The 24,933-nt window shown below is 41.7% G+C and overlaps 1 protein-coding gene across 1 annotated transcript; it reads left to right on the forward strand.

The window, feature by feature from the left end:
- Positions 1-6,774: 6,774 nt before the first annotated feature.
- LOC128721626 (speract receptor) lies at positions 6,775-24,601 on the forward strand. The gene is made up of 14 exons (XM_053815396.1): positions 6,775-7,012; positions 10,186-10,424; positions 10,527-10,649; positions 10,904-11,090; positions 12,112-12,362; positions 13,580-13,651; positions 16,153-16,298; positions 16,391-16,538; positions 18,720-18,810; positions 19,004-19,191; positions 20,535-20,819; positions 20,900-21,146; positions 22,094-23,408; positions 23,896-24,601. The coding sequence occupies exons 1-14, from the start codon at positions 6,775-6,777 to the stop codon at positions 24,104-24,106; spliced, it is 3,741 nt and encodes a 1,246-aa protein (XP_053671371.1). The 3' UTR covers positions 24,107-24,601.
- The last annotated feature ends 332 nt before the right edge of the window (positions 24,602-24,933 follow it).

Raw genomic sequence — 24,933 nt, forward strand, 5'->3', positions numbered from 1 at the left:
ATTCTAATGCCACGAATCGGTGGTGTTACGAATTCGTTATATTTTTACTCAATTCCTCCTGCGCCTCACGCCCTGCTACACGAATCGGCTCACTATGGAGGCCATTGCGGCTGATAGTGCGCTTCGGTTGACCGGATTAAAGAGAGTTCGCGCCCGGGGTCGGTTCTAAATATATAAAAATGAAATAGAAGAAAAAAAGCAGACAAGCACACATACACACACACACATCACACCGCAGTGCGGGAAATCTAGGTTAATTAACTCGATGTATTTGGGACATCAATAAAGTGTGCTTATGATTGAATTTCGTGTACCGTTGGGACTTGGTGAGGCCAGCAAGAAACCAACGCGTTGGAACCGCTGCAGGAAGGAAAACAACTTACTTCAAAGACGCTGCGTAATACAGTCGAAGACGTTTCCATTCTCCCCAGTCCAGAGTGCAAGGTGAACTCGTGGAAACGACTCTTGCGCTTTCGGTAATCTCTTCCTTCTACACATCCAAAATTGTGGTGATGTCGAAACAAAAAAACTCGGGTGGTTGGGCCGTGAGTTAGTATTTTTATTTTCCCCGATAAGCCGTGTCTTGGTATCGCTTGTTATCAGTCTTATCGTATCAACAACTGGTCTAGGTCGAACGAGGGAGCTCCAAACGCACGTGAAATTGGCTCGGGCACGGCGATAGGGCATGTTGACTGGAGTGTCATTCGTCATAACTAGCTCGTAAAGTTTACACCGCCATTCAGCGGTTCTCGCTGGTAGTGAGCAATTTTGCAGTCACATACCGATCGGTGGGTGAGTACGAGCGAGTAAGACGCGTTCTTAGAAAATGTGAATGAAACATTCTTGGAAAATGCGATTGGAAGGTTGGAACCAATATCGAAGTCCGTTCGAGCGTTAGCACGTTTCTGGATACTTGTTGCCTGTGGTCCCGCGGGAATATGAATCGAGTTATCGATCAACAGAGTGTCGATACAAGATGAAGACGCTAGCTCGTGGAGGAGAAAATTGCTTCCAGTCTGGAGCATCTGAACCCCGGGAAGAAATCGTAATTTTGAGTAATACTATAAGGCACATGTTTTGCGTGAAAATGATGGGGTCATAATGTGGCTTATCTTCTGTTACAAATGAGATTTGTAATACTCTCGCGCTGCATCTCATCAGTGCTACTTATTAGGGCATATAAGAAGTTGGATTAGGCGTCTAAAGTTCCTTTTACGAATTTCTCGTCTAAGGACAAGAAAACACGCCTTTAAAGATGTTCCATAAATGAAGCCAATTAAAACTCAAATTATAAGAAAAAAGGAATTGAATTTCAAACTTATAACCTAAAGCGAAAAGTTGCATTTGCAACATCCTCTTATACGAAAAAAGCTGTTTCCACAAAACGTTGGCAACGAACTACTTCATACATATTATATAATATTATTTTTTTAATTATTGAGCAGGGAAAAAAGTAATCGAGTCTGAATAATTTAAGTATTGTTCTGTTCCATAAAAATTAAAAAAAGCTTGTAAATCAAGCTAAAAATTGCAATGCTGATTGTTTTAAGACTCTTGCTCTCTTGAACCCTTTATTAAAAAAAAAAACAAAATGAGGGTTTACAACATTCTGGGCTATATTGTTTAAAAAAAAAATCTTATCTTATTTGAAAAAGAAATGGCTCAAAGAAATGTTCAATTATTTAGAGCTTAAAATAAGTTATTTACATATACGCAAAAACAATGACAACAGTTTCTATATGTTATTCGAATGCTGCTTCATCTTGCAAACAGTTTTTTAAAGCTGCCAGATGCGTTTTCCTCCAGTTTAGGACATCTCGTAGCAGTGCACTTGATCGCAGTCGGTCGATGGTGTGCTCGTTTCCTTTTTTTTCTTTGTTTTCCCATTCACCCATTCTCATTGGCTGTTTACGTCGCGTTTATGGTGGGATGCAATTTTTCACGCATCCAAGATTACCGCCCGCAATCGCCGAGGTGTCACTAAACGGCGCTCCGTTCGAGGGCGTAACACGGTAGCCCCGAGCAGCGATGAATAACAAACCGACCGTGGCGGCCTTTCGCGCGGCTTCCCCAGCCCAGGGTGGAAACATAGTTGCATACGGGTACACATGTTTTAACCCTTTGGGCAGTAAAATTTTAAACGAGTGGCAATAAAAACGCGAACGGAACGAACATCGCGCACCGCATTTCTACGCGCTCCCTTTCTGCGTACCGTGGCTGGTGGTCCAATCGCGTAACCAACCTTCTCTCTGGACCACGTGTAATGCGGTTTTATTATTATAGATTGCTCACTTTATTTCCACTTAATTACGGAGCCGTGTGTAGAAATCGCAAGCAAAAAACTTTCCGCGCCAAGCTGTCAAATGTCGGGACGAGCGACGTTTATTGGCCAAAGTCGCCGGGCTACGCAACGATGGTTGGATTTCACTGAACTTCAGCGTAACTGATGCTGGTGAAAACAACGTGGAATGGTGCCATTTTCCACCTGTAGTGTCCGTGGTGAGCCAGGGAGTTTATTAGGAGTGGCACCGGTAAGGGGCACTCGCGCGGAACAAACGTACGTAGATTTTCGCTCTCGCTTTTCCCAACTCGAAGACGACATTAACAGCTTGGACTGGCTGCTAACAGCTGTAACCGACCACGTTCGTGATGCTGCAAGATCAAACGGCTCTTCCCACGGACGGGCAAGATGACAGCGATTCGGTAAAAATAAACATCCTTGAAGTGGTCAGAGTGTCAGTAAATATGAAAGTAAACCAAATATGAGCATGACGTACGTGCGAGGAGAAAAGGCAACGTTACCCTTGGCGTCCTTTTGCAGGATAGTTTTTGTTCGAGTAGTGGTGACATATCGAATTGATATGTTAAATGTTAATATGCGTAGAATGGAAGTGTAGCTTGGAATTTATATCGCTATATGTATTTTAATTTATAATATATTTATTGATTCAAATCTGTACATTCTATATAATATTTTTGTCGTTGAAAATTATTAATGTTGTTTTATAATTTCAAATTAAAACAAAAATGTTACGACATGATATTTGAAAACAATAACACTTTTAAACTAGGTTTATTTTTCGCTTTATTAGATATTTTTATCTTTTAAAGTATGTTATGAATGAATATATTCTTTCTTTGGTTTTATTTGTGGTGTATTTTTAGTTATAACTAAAAAAACACTAACAATAGTATTGACATTATTTGATTATGAAATTTTAATTTTTTTGTCCATTTTACATTTTGTCCTAGTTATGGTGCCAAGCCACATTTTTTATTTTTGTTGTAATGAGTAAACATCATTTTGCCTGCATAACATTTTAGTATTAGCCTGTATCTTATCTCCATTTTTTTCGCTTTCAATCATGCATAACAAATCAAACAAAATTATGCCGATATCGCGTGCGCCTAATTAGATAACAATGCCCTTCTGGTTCACCTGAAGCGGGCTTAGGTATGCTAACATATTTCCATTTTCCAGAAACAAATGTCAAATTCTTCGTAGGGCATGCTTGTCCGCAACAATGGTTCATTTAGCTCGGTCGGTTATCCCCCTTGTTGCTCGTATAGCAAATGGGACCGTTTTCAAACCGAAGCACGCCACTAAAGTGGGACGGGACCTTTTTCGCAACTAATTACAAACAAAAACCGCTGCCAGTTCTAAGCCAAATAAATGGTAATGAGACACATGAGCCAGACCTTGGACAGTTAGGTGCGGGTATTGGACGTCAAACGGTTAGTTTACTTTTCTTTCCACACGTTAGTTTTAAGTGTTTGTACATGTATTCATAGTGTAATTTGAATCATTTATGCGTTCAGTTACAATTTGCAAATAGATTGTCTAAAAATGTAAAACAAACATCAAGTTGTTATTTTAATTTTTTTGTGAGTCTTAGTTTTCGTATTTTCTTTACAAGTATTTAGGTAAAAATTTAAAACAGTTCTAATAGAGCAATAATTTTTATTATACGAAATTAATTTTGAGCTGACTGATATTGGGTTGATCTTGAATATAGTCTTTATTTTGGTATTGTTAAAGAAATGTAAAGATTTTTATGCTTGTGAGATAAAAACATCAATGTTTGTTTAATGTTACTATAAATTTTAATCTTTTTAAAAATCCAGACTGGCTAACGCATCACGATTTTCATGCTCCATTTAACCCGAGCATTTCCACGCATGACACCACACAAGGGGAATCGATAAGGGAAGTGTGATCAATACAGACAGGCCCCTGCAGCAACCTTGATCCCTTTTAACCACCCAAATGGGAAGCGTATCCCGGCGCTGGACAGCCAGAGTGCTTCCATCGCGCCCAGACGCGATTAAATATAAATTCACCACCCCCGTGCACGGGAGCACAAGCAAATGCAAATTATCTCCACTCAACTGATCCCGCGTGCAACTGCGCGGAATAATGCCTGTAAAGAAGGCTATACCAAAGCGACCAGCGTACGCCTGTTCTGTTGAAATTTGGCAGTGTTTTGGTGCGTTGTATTCGAGCTTTCCATTACATCAGAAGCCGAGGGTTTCGGGAGGTTGAAATGACCAATTGACGGGTGGAATTTTGCTCATATGTGTCGAAAGTTCCTCCCACGTGACGTGCAGGACCGCAAGCTTCGGGTACGGAGCAACGTAAATCGAGAAACTTTTCGACAATGTCAACTTTCAATTTGTGCAATATAGCCACCCGCGCGGGGCTGAGCCGCGTCGAGTACAGGATGACCACGGATGGGGATGGGATGTCCTTTTGCAGTCAGTTTTCAATGTGAAAATTGAATGAAATCCCTCCGCTTGTTTTATCCCAAATGTCTTTTACCCGTTTCGGTGGTCCACACAGTGGCAACTGCAGGAAATAACCGCCGTTTCCTTACATGTGCGTTCGTACCTAGACGTCTGTTTACGATGCTTTTTTGTTTGTTTGGTCGTTTGCGCTTTGGGGAGTTATCACTTACGGGAGATTGCATGCTCTGTCGATTGGGAAGGTACTTTTTTTCCTTGTTCCAAAACGCTAGATAACTATTAGCTTTTGCAACGAGAACGAGAGAAGCGTAGGGAAAGTTTCCAGCGCAGGACAACACAAAGCAAGCTGGTAAACTCTGGAACGGAAGATTGCCTTCTGACTAGAGCTTTTGGACGTGTAATGACGCATGGGAATTGATTGCATTTTGGCATTGATATAATAGCTTCCTGTGATCCTAGCAGTACCCTGAGATTATCTAAAATTTTGTTAAAAACTTGTTAATAGCTAAAGCAATATATTTTAACAAAAAAATATAATTTTGAATATAATTGGATAAATAATATTTGTACTTAAAATAATAACAAATAAAGTAATGTTCAAATGATATCAAATCCCTTTAAACTACTCATTCTTATGGTTTTCATATGTTTTAAAAATATGTATGTTTTAAATATGTTTCGTATGTTTTAAAAATATAGATGCAAATTCATATGCATATAAAAACAAATACCAATTCGAATCGTACGTGAAATCTCTCGTACATGGAATGATTCTCTTTGTGCTCGCTATGCAGCATTTTTAATCTCCAGAGAGCTTTGTGTCATATTTCATATCCGTGGTATAATATAGTAGTATAAAGTATGCACATCGTTATTTGAAGCCTTAACAACGAAAACTGTACGGTACTAATATAGACATTAAAGTCAAAATAACTGAGTCATATTTTTTCCATAATATTTACGACAAAATTACATTTATGACCAGCCTTTTTCGAATTGTTCCAATTGCAATGCAGTATCATATATCTGAAACCACAAATGCGTTAAATCACTTGGTTTCGGTGAGTTCCCACAATATCTGTCATACGATAAAGGAATAATTGCCCTTATACATTTTTCGATGTAGGAAATCAGGACATTTTAATTCTACAAAAAAGAGCACTTTTCTAGGAGGCTACTTAAGTATTTCAGGAAATTTACCTATTAGCTTTTTATTTAGTCGCATAACGGCGTAAAAACTGTAATAGATATTATTGATTGATATAGATATAAGGATATGTAAACTATAATAGCTTTTAAAATACATTTTAGGGTTCAATTTTACTAAAAGCCTCTCCTAATCTATGTTTATAAAGGTGATAAAAACCAAACACTTTACGAACAGAAAAGCGATTTAGTGCGTTAAATTTCAAATAAAATTATTCATTCGTAAGGGTTTTGTTAAGCTTATGTTAAATGAGCTACTGAATTTAATTTTCTTCCACCCGCAGCAATATGCCACTGGTGCCTAATTTTACAGGTCGCTGGACATTTGCAACAAATTTTGATTGAGCATTTGGTCGGTTAGGTCGGAACTTCCGGCACAAACAGCGAGCAAATGTAATTTGACCGCAATCAACCGTTTCGGGGGGCAGAAACACAATTTCATATCCTCGCGAAAACACAGCAAATTAATAAAACTATCCACCGCAGGCCTGATTAATCCAATCCCAACGTCCGCACTCGGATCCGGCCGGATTGCTCACGCTTCTGCACACTCGATAATTAATTTAAGTTTGCTTATTTTCTCGTCCAATTGCAGCAACCAGCGAAGCGACTCGGAGTAACCATTTCGGAAGTCTCGCAGCGGTGACGGAAGTCGTCCAATCGGAAGTGCCGGAAGTAATGCGCCGGGAAGATGGTATGGGCCGGCAGCAGTAAGATGTTTGCTGACCGCTGCTGGCTCCTGTTCGGCGTAGCTTTTCTCGCGGCAGTCTGGGTGCCGTGCTTCCGTGCCGTGCCGGGTGTGTTGTGCCCGGAATCCGTTCCGTTATGAAGTCCGGCGGACGCGATCCTGCCGAGCGTACCAACGGGTTGTCTAACAGCGAACGAGCAGTTGGAGTTTCGCCTCGTCGTCCTGGTGTGCTTGGGTGTAGAACCTTCGCGATCGTCCTGTGGGGCGCTATCCTTTTCGGAGCGTTTGTGGAGATGGCCGTGGGTGATGTGTACACCGTTGGCTATCTGACTGGATCTCAGCGCCGACCGGGCGATCGCATCTACGACCGACCTGGTAAGTAACTCTTGCTAAGAATGGCGTGGCAAGGATATGGCAATCCTTACTAAATATGTTTTACTGCTAATCTCACGTGCTTGGTGTGTTTGGATAAGGAATACTATCAGCATTACTCTTTCTACAAATTTTCCCATCGTGGACTTATTTTACATTCATTTCGGCTATTTTGTGAGCTATTATTAACTGTTTAAAATATATTTGGATTCAGTCTTGCACAAAAAAATTACATCACTATATCTTTATTATACGGCTAAATTGTTGAGTGAGTAACTCAATCAACATATTTTTAAAGATAACTTTCAATTGCATTTTGTTGAATTATTTACAATTTCAATAATTTTATGGGCATGTTTTCATTTTTCGAAATTACATTTTATTAATTAGAAATTACTATCTTTTACAAACATTTTATTATTTATTGGCCAATCAAATTTATTCGTTAAATGAAATATGAAAATTCTGCAAACTTTAAAATAAATGCATAAAATTGGTGATAAATTTATCTGTTATCTATTTGAACATTAGCTAGTATTTAATGTTTTTCTTTACAATATAAGCTATTAAAACGCATATGAGATTATTTCAAAGAATATGTATACCGTTCTTAGTATATACTATTACTGTGAAGCTTGCTCTCAGCACACTCGTGATACTATTTTCAATTGTAAAAAAGGCTACTGTTGATTTTTAACAGTATCATAAATCATTCGTTCTCTGTTAAGTGTTTTAGCGGACAGCACATTCGCACCATCCACGGGTTTGCCAAGCCCATACGCTATCTTGCCGCATTGCCCTCGGAATACGCAAGCGGATCCTTCCCAGCAGATTATGCTGCCGGGTGCGTCCCATTTTTCGCCCCGATCCCGTCAAAGGGAGAAGCGAAAAATAATTAGGTAGCATTCTCCTCGCAAAGCCCGACCATAAAACCACTTTGCGAAAACTGCATGACGGGACGTCGGTTTGCTAATCCGACTTGATGCAGCCCGGTGCCGTTCGTGGACATTCGCTTACGTTCTTCGCCTGTGCGGAAACCCCACGTGAAGCTGGATGGGGATGTTTAAATAGCAGCAAAAATCGTTCCGAGTGGTTGGTGGGAAAACTGCTTACCGTAGAGCGCCTATGGTGGCATCTGTTTCTGCGTGGTTTCTGCTGGTTCTTTTCTTTTATTACTTTTTGTCTGTTTCAGATGGTGGGCAAAGCGGAAGTGAAACTATTTATGGTCAAATAGAATAATTTGCGGAATTTAAAGCGTGGCATGTATAAACAATTGTTTTATACTTGCTTGCGAATGGGGGAATTTTGATGCAGACATAACTTTCGGTGAAAAACCCGTTTTAGCTCAACCGATACGAAGCGAATGTTTTACCAAAAAAAAAGACTGTAATATCAGTTGTTCAAAAGCTTATTAAAATTTATGCCATGTTACATTTCCATGACGGAAAGTATCGCTCATTTCCGTCATAATCCACGCCATCGTAAGGAAGTGTATTTCTTCACGGCAAGGATGCAAAGTGAAACGGATTCGTGAATGAAGTACGGTACGCCGGCAAAATTTGTTAACCCGCCAAAGAGCTGCCATTTGTCTTTGCCGACGAAATGGAAAGCCAACGCCATCCCTCATGACAGCTTCTGGTGGCACATTGCTACCGAAAACAGTACCACCACGTGTACCTGTTCGTGGTGTAAAACAAGCGCGTGTCCTTGGATTTATCTGCTCCAGGATTCGCGCCTTGAATGGTAGAGTAAGCAAGGATGCCTTAGATGGCAGAGTAAGCAAGGATGCTAGAGGCTCTGGGAGGTGTTTTTCGTCCTTGAATTTACACGCGCTTGTCTCGACTACATAAATATTAATGCGATCTGATTGTACGGCTGATTATGCAACGTTATCTGTCCTTTCCGGATTAGAAAGAAGGAAAAGCTTTTTTTATATTTTATTAAAGCGTACATTGAAGATAGCTGTGAACAGAAATGAGCTTAATTTTGAAAAATAATCGTATGATTCATCTGTATCGATGATTTTACGGTGACAAATATAAAGCCATTACGTGTGAGTAGAATTGTGTCAACGAACTTTGGACCGGTATTTGTGACGGTGTTATTTATTCTATTTTTTGTTCTTTAAAATTGTAATGAATTGCATGAGAAGTGCATTGTTGCACAGAAGGTAGCTGGAAGCTTTTAAAATTAATGGTATTTTTATGTAAACGAAGTTGCTTCGTTTGCGCGATCAGTGAAGTATGACCCGTTCATTCCGAAGTAGGCCATGGAAAAGCGCGTGGAAATGAAAACCAGAAGGCTTTAAATGAGGCATTTGTCATTTGAAAATTGCATGACACTTTCTTTTTAGGTTTCAACTTTGCTTTAGTGTCGAGTAGATAATGTAATCTAGTTCTAGAATTACGAAAATGCACTCTGAAAAGTTTGAAATAATCCGAGCAATCAATAAGATCCAGCGAGGTGTAACAGAATGTGATAAAGCGTTAGCGCTTTCCAAGGTTAATTACATATTTCTGCGAAATAAATTTCCGGATACGCTCTGACACAAGTAAAAGTGATGAACGAAATTGTATTCGAATGAAAAGCTTGAAAGTGGAAAGCTTCTTTTTGTAATTGCACTAATATACAGTTTTGGTTACAAATAGCAAATCCTGGCAATACTGTTTGGTTTTCAAAATTTTATTAGATGCTACTAATGATATATTTTTTTCTTAGTTACATTCAATAGCTTTCTTTTCATAAAGATACTACTCTGAATAAGTGACTATTTTCTTCACAAATGCATGTTTTGCAAATGAGTATCTTGCAAAAATAGTGAAAAAATTGATGTCGCATTTTAATGGTAATTATTTAAGTTAAAATCGTGAATATGAAACTCCTACCAATTCATCCATAACATGTGCAAATATTGCACCAAGAACTGTGCCACAACTTAGCCAACAGGTTGAAGCACAATTCAAGAACAATTTCTTTCGGACGGTTCCGGTTTGCGTCCGCTTCCCTCATGCTGTGGAATTAAAAATGCACTAATGGTTATTTTTCTCTCGAGTTGCGAAACAACCACAAAAGCTACCACCAAGATGCTGGCAATCCAGTAGCACTGCAGCTGCTTCCAATTTCTAGCAACTAACCGCATTCGCGTTACATCTCTCATTTATCCGGTCGCCGGACAGGATTACAAATTTCCGGTGCCATAACCCTGGCCATGACCGAGGTGAACGACCGGTACTTCACCAAGCACGGACACGAGCTGCGCTTTGAGGTGGCCGAAACGTACGGCGAGGAGGTAACGAGCATACGCAAGACGGCCGACCTGTGGACAAAGGACGTGATAGGATACCTGGGACCGCAGGAGACTTGCGTTCACGAGGGCCGCATGGCAGCCGCCTTCAACCTACCAATGATTTCTTACGTGAGTCGAGTTTCCCACTCGAGAAACTTTCCCTGAAATCCTCATGCCTTGTGAAGGACTCTAGCGCTTAACTGTGCGTTTTCCCGCTTTTCCACTTGACAGTTCTGCACGCACAATGAAACGTCCAACAAGAGGCACTTCCCGACGTTCGCTCGGACACGTCCTCCAGATCTGCAGATCGCGAAATCGGTCGTATCCCTGCTCCTGGCGTACAACTGGACCCAGGTAGGTGCCGGCACGGTTTCGTTCGGTGTTTGTCGTATGTGCGAATGTATGTATGTGTGTGTTCGTTTGCCTTAGTTGCCTATCGTGTCGCTTGTCTGGACGCTAAAAAAAAGAAGGGTTTTGAAAACAAAAAAAAAAAACAAACCATAAAACATAAACCAAACCGCCAAACAAGCGCGCCGCTACTTGATCTGTGTCTTGCCGAAAAATTCGATCGAAAAAATGGAAAAATAGTTTTCCTCGGCTTCTTTAAGGTTAGTTTTTTGTATCGTGCTTCAGACAACGGTGAGTTCGATGCGGTGGCCGAAACGCTCAAGACGACGCTCCGGTCGGCCAACATCCGGATCCGCTCGGTCGCGACCTGGACCGACGTCTACCATCACGGGTACTCGGGCAATCCGTTCGAGCGGCTAGTGGACGAAACGAGCGACGATACGAGAAGTAAGTTTATGGGCTCGTGGGACTGACTTTCTTGAACTTTCTGCGATCTATGTTTCTGTAATAAAGCTGTTTAGAACGATGTAGAGGTAGCAATAAACATGAGCTATTTGGGATGCATTTTAATGTCTCTGCTGGGATGCAGTCAGATGAGGATGCATTTTCATGATCATGAAATATGAGAATGTTGCTCTGTTTTGTTCGATATTTCAATGTTTTGACGTTACTCGATATTTTAGACATAAGTTTTATAGCTCATCATGAAAATTATGATAATTTACTACCATTCGTTTTGAGATTGAAAAGTCTCTTTTCAATAAAATTGAAAAAAGCTTCAAAAATACTATTTTTATGATTATATTTTTAAGTAATTTTTGTGCAAAAATACTGTGGGTCCACAAAACCCGTCAAACCTTTTTTTGGTTGTTGCTTATGCTTTTCCTCCAGAAGAGCTCTAATTGTTTTTCATTGCGAAATGAATATTTGAATAGAAATTTATCATCAAATGATAAAAAAGAGTCATTTATTAGCCAGCTCAGGAAGCTACAATCGCGAATATCGATCACATTTTGCCATCAGCCTTGCTTTGAATCTGCCACTCGATTTCGCCTTTTTACTTTTGTTAGTTGTAAAGCGTTTTATCCAACGCCACGGTGCCGGTGTTGGTTGGATTCAACTCGACCACGCTCGTCAGATTTACTTCGGTTCATTAGCGCGCGAAACTTGCACAAGTGTCGATAGCAGATCGCTTAAATTTCAATTAATAGCACCCGTTTACCGAGCTGTCGCGGTTTTTTGATAAATTATTTTCAATTTGCTCCAATGACCCGAAATACCGCGACCCGTGTGCGGTCCTTCCGCTAGGAGCCCATTTATTTATTCATCCTTCAATTTTCCTCCCACCGCGGGTCTCCTCATCGCAGTGCCTCGCAGCAACACTCTAGCAGCACATTAATCAATTTATTGACGTATTTCCTTCCGATTTTCGCAACCACCGCCACCCGCAACAAAATGGCCGGCTCAGTCTATCTCGTGCTGGGCTATCACTACGAGCACATCGGGCTGCTGGTGAGTCTTCGCCGCAGGGGTTTGCTGGAAGGAGGCGACTACTTTGTCGTCGGTATCGACATCGAGCAGTACGATGCGGCGTTACCGACAAAGTACATGCACGGGCTGCTGCAGACGACGCCGGATCCGGATGTGGTTGAAGCCTTCCGTCACTATCTGGCCATCGTGCCGTCGGCGCCGGTGCGCTTCGACGAATTCGCGGTTAAGGTGAGTGTGTCGAACGTGATGGATCTTGGTGGGGTTTCTTCGGTTTCCATGCTTTTTTTTGTGCGTGTCCCTCTGCCTGTAACAATTCGTCATCCGATTGATTGGTACGATAAACCTCCCCGCCAACAAGTGGTCGTTTCACAAAGAATCGTCAGTAAATCGGTATCCAGATTTAGATCTGATTTGGGATAGCTTATTTTCATTTCGCGGTGATTCGCTTTCCGTGGGTTTTATTTACATCAAGGTCTAATGTTATCCACTCCAATTGTCTCTTTTATTGTGAAAAAATAAACTGAAATTTATTTTTATTTTACGCTGAAAAATGAGAGCATTCACATAAGTAGTTCTAAAATAAATAATTTTATTTATTTGCTGATGCGGAAACTCTTTGAACCTTTAAAAATACTCAAAAACATGTAACTAAAATAAATATTAACTTGCTCAAAAAAATCATTTAATTAAAATTTCGATCCATCAACAGATGGAAAGCATTTTTTGCATTAATTTCGGTTATGCCCCTCGAAACAGTATTGCAGTGTAGTATTGAATCGCCACCCAAAAAAAGGGACGCAATAAAAGCTAAACGGACGTTATTAAGTGTGATGGCGAGTTAAAATCCATAAGCCCCGCATGGTCAGCAATAAAATTGCTTTATGTGTCGGAAGGAAAAGAAACTCAACGAAGAACGTAAACCGGCGGTGCATAAATTAAAACTTCTTCCACGAGCGGTGAGATGAAATTTCCATATTTCAGTAGGTAGGTTGCATTCGCGAGCTCCCAGAAACAGAACCACCCACTTGGTTGGACGAAGGCGTGGGAAGAAATAAAAAAATATAAATATTAACAGTCCAAATCGAGAGAAGAAGAAAAAAATACGCCATTCGCCGGTGAAAGAGTTGGGCCGGTATTAAAATAATAAATCTCCCTCGCGCGCCCATCCAAATAAACACGCCACGCAGCTGCACCGGCTGCGAATGCATCCGCGCGCGCAAAAAAGGGCATCGGTGCAGGGCGCTTCGATTTGCACGTTTTTCGCACGTTTCGAGTGCGCGAGTTTCCACGGGACGAAGAAAGGAAAACGAAAAAAGGGTAGACGGTAATTTATTATCACAACAAATCAGGCCATCGTTGGATCTCGCGTGGATCGCACGCGCTCGTGTTTACCCGCTAACGCCCTTACGCTGATACGTTTGCTTTTGCCCTTGTCTTTACAACAGGTTAACAAATATTTGGAGCTGCCACCGTTCGAGTACCGGAACGCGCTGAACTTCTTCGGAGGCGTGAAACAGGTAAACAATTTTGCGTTTTTTTTTTGTTGCGACGTTAATCGTGAGATTATGGGACGTGATGAAAGGTTGAATTTGCGAAATTGCGCCACCACAAATCGCGCCAGGTGGAGGCAAACGCCTTTATTGTGATGTGAGGGTTAGCTGTTGATTGCAAACATTTCAATTTCATCCTACATTCGCTGTGATGCTTTGTTAAGAAAAGAGAACGCGCATATGTAAACGAAATGTAGTAAGTACAGAAATCACAAATCGCATACCTTAGGTGCCGTAAATTGTAATGCGCTTAGCCTGGTGTATGTGTGCATTTTATGCAGCTGGCTTGATGCATCTCATGAAATTCAACGTTAAACTGCAGGCTGCTTGCGTCCTGCTGGCGCATGCAGAAAACTCGTTATCGAATCGGTTCCGATCGAGTGGGCTGCGGGTATTCATACGGAAATTGAATTAATATTCCGCATCCTTTCTCGGGTGCTCGTTTCGCTTCGTCCTGGTGCAACGTGGATAAGTTGATTACTGTCCTCTTCAGTGGTGCCTCGATGCCGACGCGATGCTGCGAAGCTGAGGACCCGGTAATCGTCCTGCTCACGAAAGCTCAACGATGGCTATCAGATTACGGGCCAGTTGGGGGTGTGAGCTTCCTTCTCAGTATCCTTCGAGGAGGTCGTTTTAAGTCTTGCGAGATATTGAAACAGAAGCCGGTGCGTTACCGCAACGTTACTTTATGCAGGAATATCAATTGCATGCCTCGGGGGGAATGATCTTCTTTCCGTGCTCAGGAGAGAGTGAGATTTTTATCAATCTATGTGCAACAACCCATACGAGCTATGCCTGAGAAGATGAATAAGTATAGAAATAAGTTGGGTAATGTAATAACATATGTTTAATGTTTAAATATGTAAAAGTTGTTCCATCACATTTGTTCAATTGAAATAGATATTAAATATTCTTTTATGCGGAATTGCTAAATTTTTCAAAAATATACAAAAAAGCGTATTGTTTCTTATAAATTAGTTGTGGAATTGGACCAAACGACATTTCACTACACTCATTGCTATTGGTATACTCCTAATTTACCATATCTGATCTGCTCTAGTTCCTAAGTTTGGTCAAATAATAATAATAGTTTTTCTTGCCTAGAGAACAAAGCCCCAAGCGAACAAAGTCCTGTCTAATGTACTCACTTTAACGCTCCTGCGATAAAACGTCTTGCGGTGGCAGTTTAATCGGTTGATGCTTATCGCGAAATGGCTTAATATCGTTCTTTTTTCGGGTTTCTGGAAGCACTCGATTGAGTGTTCGGAAAAATGAGACCGATTATTATTTCACTAGCCGATTAAGACCACATTTATTGATGATGATTAACTCACTCAACGTTACTCTCTTGGGAGTGTGTTTGTGTAGACAATGGCTTTAGGTTTTCATGTCTTTTATTACCCATTTTTTAGTGTTTACTGTTGTCTTTGTTTTTATTATAAATCCCAAATTAAGTTTTTGATTTCGAGCATTGATTTTTTCATTAAGAAAGGATTCTTTTTGACCATTATTTTTATTTAAATTAGTTAAGCAAATCATCTCGCAGAATCATCGATTGCTCGTTTCTGTTTGGCATCCAAAAGCCGTCTTTATTGAGCTGCGTCACGCTTCATTTTTCTCCCCACTAAAGTCAATCTACCGGACAATAATGCTTATAACCCTAGGTTAGAGCAAAAAACAAACGACATAATAAAACCATTCCAATCAAATTCATCGAAAAATGATCCTGCAATTGCATTCGCTTTTCCGATCATTACTCTTCGGCACAATTGGTTCGCTAATGGCTTCGTTGGCACCCGTTCTCTTTTACGTATTCTTTACGTTTCTCTCTCTCCCTATCTCTCTCTCTCTCTCTCTCTCTCTCTCTCTCTCTGTCGGCTACATTCAACCACAATGACGAGAAGTGCATTGTGCGGTCTGCCTCAAGAGGGATTTTGTCTTGAATGGTTCCTGCAGTCGATTGGATTTAAGCAATCCGTATCCGGCCACCCGGATGTATCCACGAACAGCTGCACCGTGATGGACGGTGATGCTTTTTGGCTGGTTTTCGGTTTCGTTTGATCCGACGCAAGCGAAAAAATACATCAGAATTTCCTCGAAAAAGAAGAGCTTTCCTCTTAGCGCAAGCAGCAGTTTCAATTTGCAGCTGCTAAGTGGACGACTCGGTTCGATTTGATTGAAGCACCGATGAGGTTTTGGCTCCCATCGTGTGTCCATTAGCAAACCCCTCTTTGCAATTGGTGGAATTTACTTCACCCCTTGCCAACGGAGCTGAAGATGGGGGAGTATATACTGGGTAGCATTTGATGTAAATTTCCTCACAAAAGGGCTTAATAATGAGCGATCCACCACTTCACGTCGCTTTATTGTATGGCGTCCATTTTGCGTCCAGCTTTTCGGATTCCGTTTAATACGCACGGAGTGATTTTTTATTTCACGCTCACTTTCCCAACTAACGACCATTCCAGATCCGAGCGGAAGCCGCCTATCTGTACGACGCGGTTCATCTGTATGCAAACGCGCTAATGCAGGTGGTGCTGTCGGGCGGGAGTCCGAAAAATGGATCCGCCATCATCGACGCCATTAAGGGCCGGGCTTACATCAGCGCGATGGGGTAAGATGGCTCCCTTTCCCAGGGAAAAACGAGCACGGAATGTTTAAGTTGACCGTGTGTTTGTGTGTGTGGTTTTTTTTCCAATCCCACAGCTACCTGGTGCACATCGACGAGAACGGCGATGCAACCGGAAACTACACCATCCTCGCCCGGAAACCACTTCCCAGCACGATGTCGGACCGGCAGTACGGCTTGTTTCCGATCGGACGGTTCAGCTCACCCACCGTCGACCGCATACCGGTAAGTGGGGAATGCTGGGTACCTTTTTTTTCCCACTGATAGGGCCGGCAAAAATCCAATAACAGGAAATGACGTTATGATAAAAGTGCGGCGGTGCGCTTTAATCGAATTTTGAGCCGTTTTCCATTAGATGCAGCTGTAAAAATGTGTTCCGTGCGTGTGACAGTAACTATGATTGTACTACACTCTACAGCAATAAGCTGATTTTGAGCTACAAATATCCAGAGATTAAAAAAATACTAGCTCCCGTAGCTCAGTTTAGTTCATCACACAGTACACGTATTCGATTTTTGTAGAAAGCAATTCTTTCGTTTGTGAATTTAGAATAATTAAACAGAAATTGAAATTGATGTACGTTTAGATTAGTTTATTAGAACTCAATGTTGCGATGTACGGTGTATAGCAAAGGGTATGATTACACCAGCAAGTAGTCGAGCTAAAGTAAAAATGTCGCTTTGCTTACAAAAAACAAACAAACGACAGACAAAAAAAAACGTTCTGTAAATAACGAAAAAAAAAACAAACTCTTCTCCATTCTCCATGCCATCTTATCTTCTTCCCTTTTTCTCTTGTACAAAACGAAAAACGAAAACCCAAACATCGTACGCTTTGTATTTCCGCGCTCATCTTAATCGTGTCACGCGCTCTAGTTTAAGATTCAGGTGAGTGTGGGTGTCTAGCCGTGTTCTCGTGTCGTCGTGTCCTTTCCCACCTGTGTCTATCGTACTACTTTCCTTCCGCCACTAAGTGTCGATGTGTTTCGTTGTGTTTGGTTTTTTTTCTTGTTTCACACCACGCAATTTTCCGTTCACTTTCCCCGCATGTGATCAATCACCAAAGCCCAGGGTGAGAATTCAGCAAAGTCTGGGTTTTTGGAACGTTGGTTATTTGGGGGTTGTTTATCACACCGAGAGGGTGCATTTTTGGCCCCCGTTCCGATTGCGAATTGTGGTCCGAACGGTGCGGTGAGATGATCGATGCTGTTTTTCCTTACGTACGCGTGTTTGTTCACACGTTTTCTGTCTCCGTTGGTTGAAATGATCACTTCTGCGTCTCGAACGTCGAGCTTCGTAGCTCGAACGAAACGAGATGGTTTGTTTTAGAAATGCTCATTGCGACGACTCTCAGCGTTGATTAATGCTTCGTATGAGTTTCCGTTGGAAAGGGTTTCTTGCTTATCCATAGCGGTTAGCGCCAAACCAAAGTGGATTTATATTTTTCAAAAATGATGCTTTTTATTTTTTGTTTTACAAGTACAAACAAACAAATTTTTGTTTTAGAAGTACAAACAAGACAAATTATCGCTTGAAAAATGAAATCTATTTGGTAGGGTTAGTATATACCACATAGTCATGTACCCGTCGTTTATCTCTTGTTTAATGTTGTATAATATTCGATTTTAGTAATAATTAGTTTTTATATTACTAAAAAAGCGATAATAAAGCAAATAGAGTAATCTACTAATATGTGTGTTAGATTGTTGCAGACTTTAGTATCTATATTTTTTTTGCATGAACAGTAAAGTAAATGAATAAAATTAGTCGATGAAGTTATTAAATAACATTAGGTATTTATCAATAAATTGTTGTGTAACTTTGTGTTACAGTGCATGCACCGTTAGCTAAACGCATGCTAAAAGGATATAGCCATTAACATTCCGTAAGCCCAACCACGATCATCCAGCAGGAATACTAAACAAAAGTGTCCCAAACGATTAACCTTTTCCGGGGCTTTTACCAGCCCAAACTCATCGAACCGATTGTTACCTTTTTTCCCGTTAAATCATCCACCACCTTAATTGTCTAATCTCGGGCCGCATCCCAAATTTCACGACCCAAAAATGCCCGATTTGATTAATTGTCGATACGCCCGGGAAGGATTACGTCGGTATCGGGCTCCTTTTTCCTGTCCATCGAAAGGACCCCCTCCGAACAATGTTTGTGTGTGTGTGTGTCTACATTTTTTGAATAATCCCAAAAATTTCATTACATTTACATTGTTGAGCGAAACGATCACCCTTCAAAATGTTACGCTCACTTTTTTTCTGCATGCAAGAAAGCACCCGTTCGAGGTAGAATTTTCCTCTCAAAATAGATCATTTCTTTTTCACCCCCCGTCTCTTCAATCTCGCTCGCTCGGACGCCTCTGATGGACACCTTCTTTTTTTCCATTTCCGCACAGGAGATCCGCCTGTTTGATACGATCGATTGGGTCGGATCCGGTCCGCCAGTGGCCGAGCCGCGGTGTGGTTTTCGTGGAGAAAAGTGTATCAGTAAGTATGCGTAACAGAAGGGAGGTAAAAAAAGGGAGTTTGGGACAAATTTTTGCATAACAATCCCTTCCGACGAGGAAGCTCGCGAGAGAACCAAAAGGAAGACGAGAAAAAAAATACGGAAAGGACACATCCTGGCAGGAACGATCCCTTTTCAGTGTCGGCTTTACTTCTCATTTCCACCCGACGACAGGCTACACGGGCGAGATAACGGGCGGCATCGCTGGCGGGGCCCTGTTGCTACTGGGTGTCGTTTCGCTCGTCCTTTACCGTAACTGGCGCTACGAGCAGGAACTGGACAGCCTGCTGTGGAAGGTGGACTTCCGCGAGATTCAGATGCACGAGAACGAGAAGGAACAGGCCGGCCCGAAAATGACACGGGTAAGTGAGTAGTTTGTGACTGCGCGAGGCATCCGGTGCTCCGGAACAGGTGTCCGGTACGCTCGATTAGGCGTTGATTTATGAACGTTCGTATCCTGCCGCTGAAAAGCGAGTAACCGAGTGAATTTCCACCGGGGCAAACCAGGGGGTAATGTCACCCGTGGCCGATAATCGATGGTGGGTTGACGTTCACCCACGTTAGGGCTTTAGTCGAGAATGGTAGTGACCCAGATTGGGCGACCCTTTCTCGCGAGCAGGACACAAAATGCCAATCCATTTTTAGAGACCTCTCGTGGCGTGAGTAATCCGCACAGGAGCTCGCCACCCGCTAGCACAATCGTCGTGAGTGTGTCGTGACACGCAGCTAATTTAGGGGGGACCCGTTGGGTCAACGACCCTGGTCTTTGTGTGTGTATGTGTCAGCACAAATAATCGGTACCAACAGCAAAGGCTCACAAGCAGCCGGCATGGGGTTGGTGGAAAAATAAATATATAATAACGACTTCCGCTCTGGTGCGTGTCAGACGGGGTTTTAAACGCAATCGGCAACGGAATCGTCGGTTGGGATTATGCTGTTGATGTGGGGCGTATGGGCACCATCCTTTGATTGCCACCTGATGAAAGCACGTGCGTTGTCGTATATGTGTTGTTTTTTTTTGCTGGCCGCTTTTCGTCGCCTCGAAAGGGGTTTGAAAAGATTAGTTTTTACTAACAACGTCATCAAACGCTAAAATGAGTACGCAATCAACATTTATGAAGGAAATTATTGCATTTGAAGCGTATTTAATTAGGTAGAATGAAAATTTATCTTTATAAAATACTTTTAGAACGAATTATAAAAAGGTTTTAAATCTCTAAATCATTGAAAGCAAAATATGATTACTATTATTGCATTTATTTTTAATTCCTTTTTCACACTACAATTTTTAATTTGTATTTAATTTTTTCTCGGAGCTTGACATATAGCACATGTGATAATTTTTCTCTATAATGGTTGGGATACACAACGGATTTATTATTTTTTTTACAATTGAATGGCTTCATTCTGCAAAGCGATGTTTATTATTTTTTATTTAGATAGCAGTGAAGCATTTATTATATGTTTATATATTTTATTATAAATTTTATTATTTATAATTAAAAATACTTCAAAATTAAAGCAAAATATGATAAAATATATAAAAAAAATATAAACAGCATGTTGTTTTGGGTGTTCCATCGCTAGTCGATGGAGGCGCATGGTGTTTTGTTCGAATGCAGAGTCATTCGAAAAACTTTATCGATTTCACGTAATGTATGGATATTTTTATTATTGTTGCATTGTAAACTTATTTACTTCACAGACTACGCACCCATTGATTCGCACGAGCCAGGTCAGTTTGAGCTCAAACCCAGATCTGGACTTCCGCTATTCGACAATTTTCACCCCGATCGGACTCTACAAGAGTCAATTGTACGCGATCAAGAAGGTGAAGAAGAAGAGCATCGATATCACGCGCGAGATGAAGAAGGAACTGAAGCTGTTGCGAGACATGCGGCACGACAACTTAAATGCGTTTATTGGGGCATGCACGGATCCTCCCAACATCTGCATCATAACGGACTACTGCAATCGAGGAAGCCTAAAGGTGACTTATCAACAAACAAAAAGAAAACTACCTTCAAACTAATCGGATAAATGTATCCCATCCGTAATTTTTTTACACAGGATGTGCTGGAGAACGACGACGTGAAGCTCGATAACATGTTCACGGCCTCGATGGTGGCGGACATCCTGCGTGGGATGATTTACCTTCACGAGTCCCCGCTGCGCTTTCACGGCTCCCTGCGGACGTCGAACTGTTTGATCGATTCACGCTGGGTGGTGAAGCTGAGCGATTTCGGGCTGTTCGCCTTCAAGCAAGGCTCCGAGGACGTCCCGCACGAGAAGGAAAAGCTCGAGGAAAAGTGTCAAAGTAAGCCCGGGAGGGAAGGAAATTGGGTTGCTTTTCGGGCAACTCAATGGGACGTGTGTTGATTTTGACGCGCTTTTCGTTCCCAAACAGTAAGCGCTAACCTTTGGTAACGTAAATTCGTGCGGGGAATCATTTTGCGCGTTCAATTTCCTGGAAGCAGTTGTTTATCTTACTTATCCATAGTAAACAAACCATTTTGCGCATGGAGCGGTTGGTTAACCACCTGATTAAATGCTCATTCCTTTCGTCGAGCCCTTAAATTAATGGCTGAGAATGTGCAGATTGCTGATGTAGCATACTTTCGTCGTAAACAAATCGTTTTGCGTGCAGCCGTTCGTCGCAATCGTTCGTCGCATAAATCACAGCCTACTGTGGTTAGTTTGATTCCATCGCATAAAAATGAAATGAATTTACGTTTGTTCGAAGCGTAAAGAATCCTTCATGTTTCATTCTCTTGGGAATAACTTTTGTCACATGCTTTTTATAACCGAGTTAAAAATGGCACGAAGATTTAATGGGCCATTTAATATCGATAATAGCTCTTAGTATTGAGCCAATTAATATTGTAGCCTTAGTATTATTGAGCCTTAGTATTGCCAATTAATATTGATAATAGCTCATACTGATCTGTTTTGCAGATAGACCTGTATTAAATTGCACTTTATAGCATATTAATTTAAAATTAATACTATATTTTGAAATATTTCTAACATTGTTATATATGTACTTTAATATAACTATTACAAGCATTGTTAAATTTGGGTTTCTAATTTTTTGGATCAGTGGATCACTTAAAGCATAATTTTCATGAACTGCAAATGCAATCACTTCAATTCATAAAGCTAAAATTAAATGATTATCAAAAATATCTTATATAAAGCTTCTTGTATGAATTAGTATACCAGTATGACTTTCATTTTACATCGCTTCTTTTGTATTCTTTCCAGAGCTGCTGTATCGCGCCCCGGAGTTGTTACGAGCCGGACCAACAGCGACCGTTCCAGGCACACCGAAAGGAGACGTTTATTCTTTCGGGATCGTACTCTACGAGATCTTCACACGCCGTGGTCCGTTCGGCGAAATTGAATGTACTCCGATGGAGTGTCTAAAGCGCGTTCTAAACCCGCTAGATCCGACAACACCCTTCCGACCAGCGATCCAACCCCTAGAAACGTCGTTTGACTGTGTGCGTGACTGCCTGCGAGAGTGTTGGGCAGAGCGTCCTGAGGATCGGCCCGACTTCAAAGCGATCCGAAACAAGCTGCGTGTCCTTCGCAAGGGTATGCGCCCGAACATCTTCGACAACATGATGGCTATGATGGAGAAGTACGCCAACAACCTGGAACAGCTGGTTGATGAGCGGACCGATCAGCTGCAAGAGGAGAAAAAGAAAACGGAAGCATTATTGCTCGAGATGTTACCCCGTCCGGTAGCGGAACAGTTAAAGCGAGGCCATAAAGTAGAGGCCGAAAGCTACGATCTCGTGACGATCTACTTCAGTGACATCGTCGGTTTCACGTCGATGTCCGCCGAAAGCACGCCACTGCAGGTGGTAGACTTTCTGAACGATCTGTACACCTGTTTCGACTCGATCATCGGCCATTACGATGTGTACAAGGTGGAAACGATTGGGGATGCGTACATGGTCGTGTCGGGGTTGCCGATTCGGAATGGGTTGATCCACGCTGCTGAGGTTGCGTCCATGTCATTGCAGTTGTTGGAGGCAGTGGCCGAGTTCAAGATACGACACAGGCCTAACGATCGGTTATACCTGCGAATTGGCATCCATTCGGGACCGGTTTGCGCCGGTGTCGTTGGGTTAAAGATGCCCCGATACTGCCTGTTCGGTGACACGGTCAACACTGCGTCCCGAATGGAGTCAACTGGACAACCGCTTAAGATCCACTGCAGCCTACAGACCAAAGAGATCCTGGACTCTCTCGGGGGATACCACTTTCAGGAGCGTGGCCTCGTGCCGATGAAGGGCAAGGGTGATCAGCGAACGTTCTGGCTCGTCGGTGAGGATCCTGATGCTCGAGCCCGTCGCACGAAGGAGCGTACTGAGCGGCGAGGTTCGCGGGCCCTTAACAAGTACCTGGGCATGCTGAAAAGCGTCACCAGCCTCCCGGGAGTACGCAGTTCGCTCAAGACCCGATCACTAGCGCTGCCCCGAGGTTCACTGCCACGTTCCTCTAGTCTGGAATCGCCGAAAAGACTGAGATTCGCCAGCGGTGCCATGCTCGAGCAACACCGTTACCATCGGTAAGAAGAGACAGGACTTCTATATGATAAAACTGTTCATAAGGGAGATAAAGAGCATGTACATTAATGTAATTAGTGAACCAACTAATAAGAGGGATACTCTTGTCCGTATATGTCTGATGTGAGTGACAAGGATACATACAGAACATTATCTTCTAATAATTGGCTACTTTGATGTTTAAAGTTATTGATATTGTACAACCATCTTTTCTTGTGTAAAATATCGACTCAGCTGCATGACGAAGAAATTAAATTGTTTTTTTTTCGAGCAAGCCATGATTTTTGATAATTTGATGTCAAATAAGTGTTTCAAGACATGTGGCCTATAGATGCTGGTTCTGCAAAAACCTGGATTGTTGGAAAATTAGTTAGACAGTTTATCTGGAAGATAATTTCAGAATATATCCTTGTTACCATAACAAACATTCTGCAAGGTTGAGAACCGTGATCAAGTGTGTTCAAAGATCTGCTGTTTTCCCCCTTTCAGGTACAGCGATGACGCACTGATGGAAGTCATCTCTGATAGCAGCATCCGCCGGTCGGATTACAGCATCTCGGATGGTGCAGAAGATATCACCGCATCCTGTCCGTGCATCGAGCATCTCGGAACAAACAAACCGTCCGAACCGGCCTATGTGCTAAATAGCAACGGCCCAACGGTGACGACACCACTTCTCACAAACAGTATCGCCACCTAGAACAACACCAATACCCGGGAATGTCTGAACTCGTCGTCTAACGATACTTCGGTAGCTAAGACTACTGCTAACCAACGATGAAAAAAATCAAACTGTAATCGATTTTATCGAGAGGGAAAGAATGGTTGGTTAAATCCACTTCCTTTTTACCGATATCTAGTCATGTGCTCAATGTGTCTGTCTGTGTGCTTAATTGCGATACGCAAGCAAATGGTGATAATGAAACGAAAGCTAGACTTGGGATAGAGCAGCGAAATATTTAGCAGTAAACGCAGTCGTACAGTGATCGTTTGAAGAAGGCTAGTGTGACGGAGTAAGATCATGGGAAAAGGGATAGTATGGGTTGCGCCCTCATGTGCCTGCTCAGCCACAGGATACAGGAAAAGAAAACAGTATTGTGTCGCGTTCACAGTGCGATGCACACCTATTATCATCACTGTCGTTCGTTTTTTGTAATATGTCGTCGTTTCTGTCGTTGTGGAATAAACTAAAAAGTAGCCCTACACTATCGATCGCGCTTATGATTATGTTTCCGCTACTCCGAAAATTTATCAGTTTGTAAGGATGACGATTGTTTATTGGTTGTCGGAGTGTAGAGTATCATATTGCTATATTTATAATAATTTTATCTTATCAATAATGTTTATTTTTTAATAGCAGTTCCGTAGAATACATATCAAATGGAGACAATTATGGAGAACTTCAATTTGAAAATATAAAAGTTTAAAATGTAGAAAAAATATGCTGCGTGCCTTGCATTTATGGAAATTGATTGGAATTTTATGAATTTATTGTAATTTCGGTTTTTTTTCATTGTTCATAAAATA

The sequence above is a fragment of the Anopheles nili genome, chromosome 2 (genome assembly GCF_943737925.1).
Source record: "Anopheles nili chromosome 2, idAnoNiliSN_F5_01, whole genome shotgun sequence".
Classification (NCBI taxonomy): domain Eukaryota; kingdom Metazoa; phylum Arthropoda; class Insecta; order Diptera; family Culicidae; genus Anopheles; species Anopheles nili.

What these genes read in the sequence shown, in the direction of transcription:
- LOC128721626 (XM_053815396.1), top strand. Translation starts at nt 6,775, where the DNA reads ATGAAGTCCGGCGGACGCGATCCTGCCGAGCGTACCAACGGGTTGTCT. An exon ending in TCGACGAATTCGCGGTTAAG is followed by an intron (nt 12,363 to 13,579) that starts GTGAGTGTGTCG and finishes TCTTTACAACAG; the next exon opens with GTTAACAAATATTTGGAGCT. An exon ending in GCTCGAGGAAAAGTGTCAAA is followed by an intron (nt 21,147 to 22,093) that starts GTAAGCCCGGGA and finishes TATTCTTTCCAG; the next exon opens with AGCTGCTGTATCGCGCCCCG.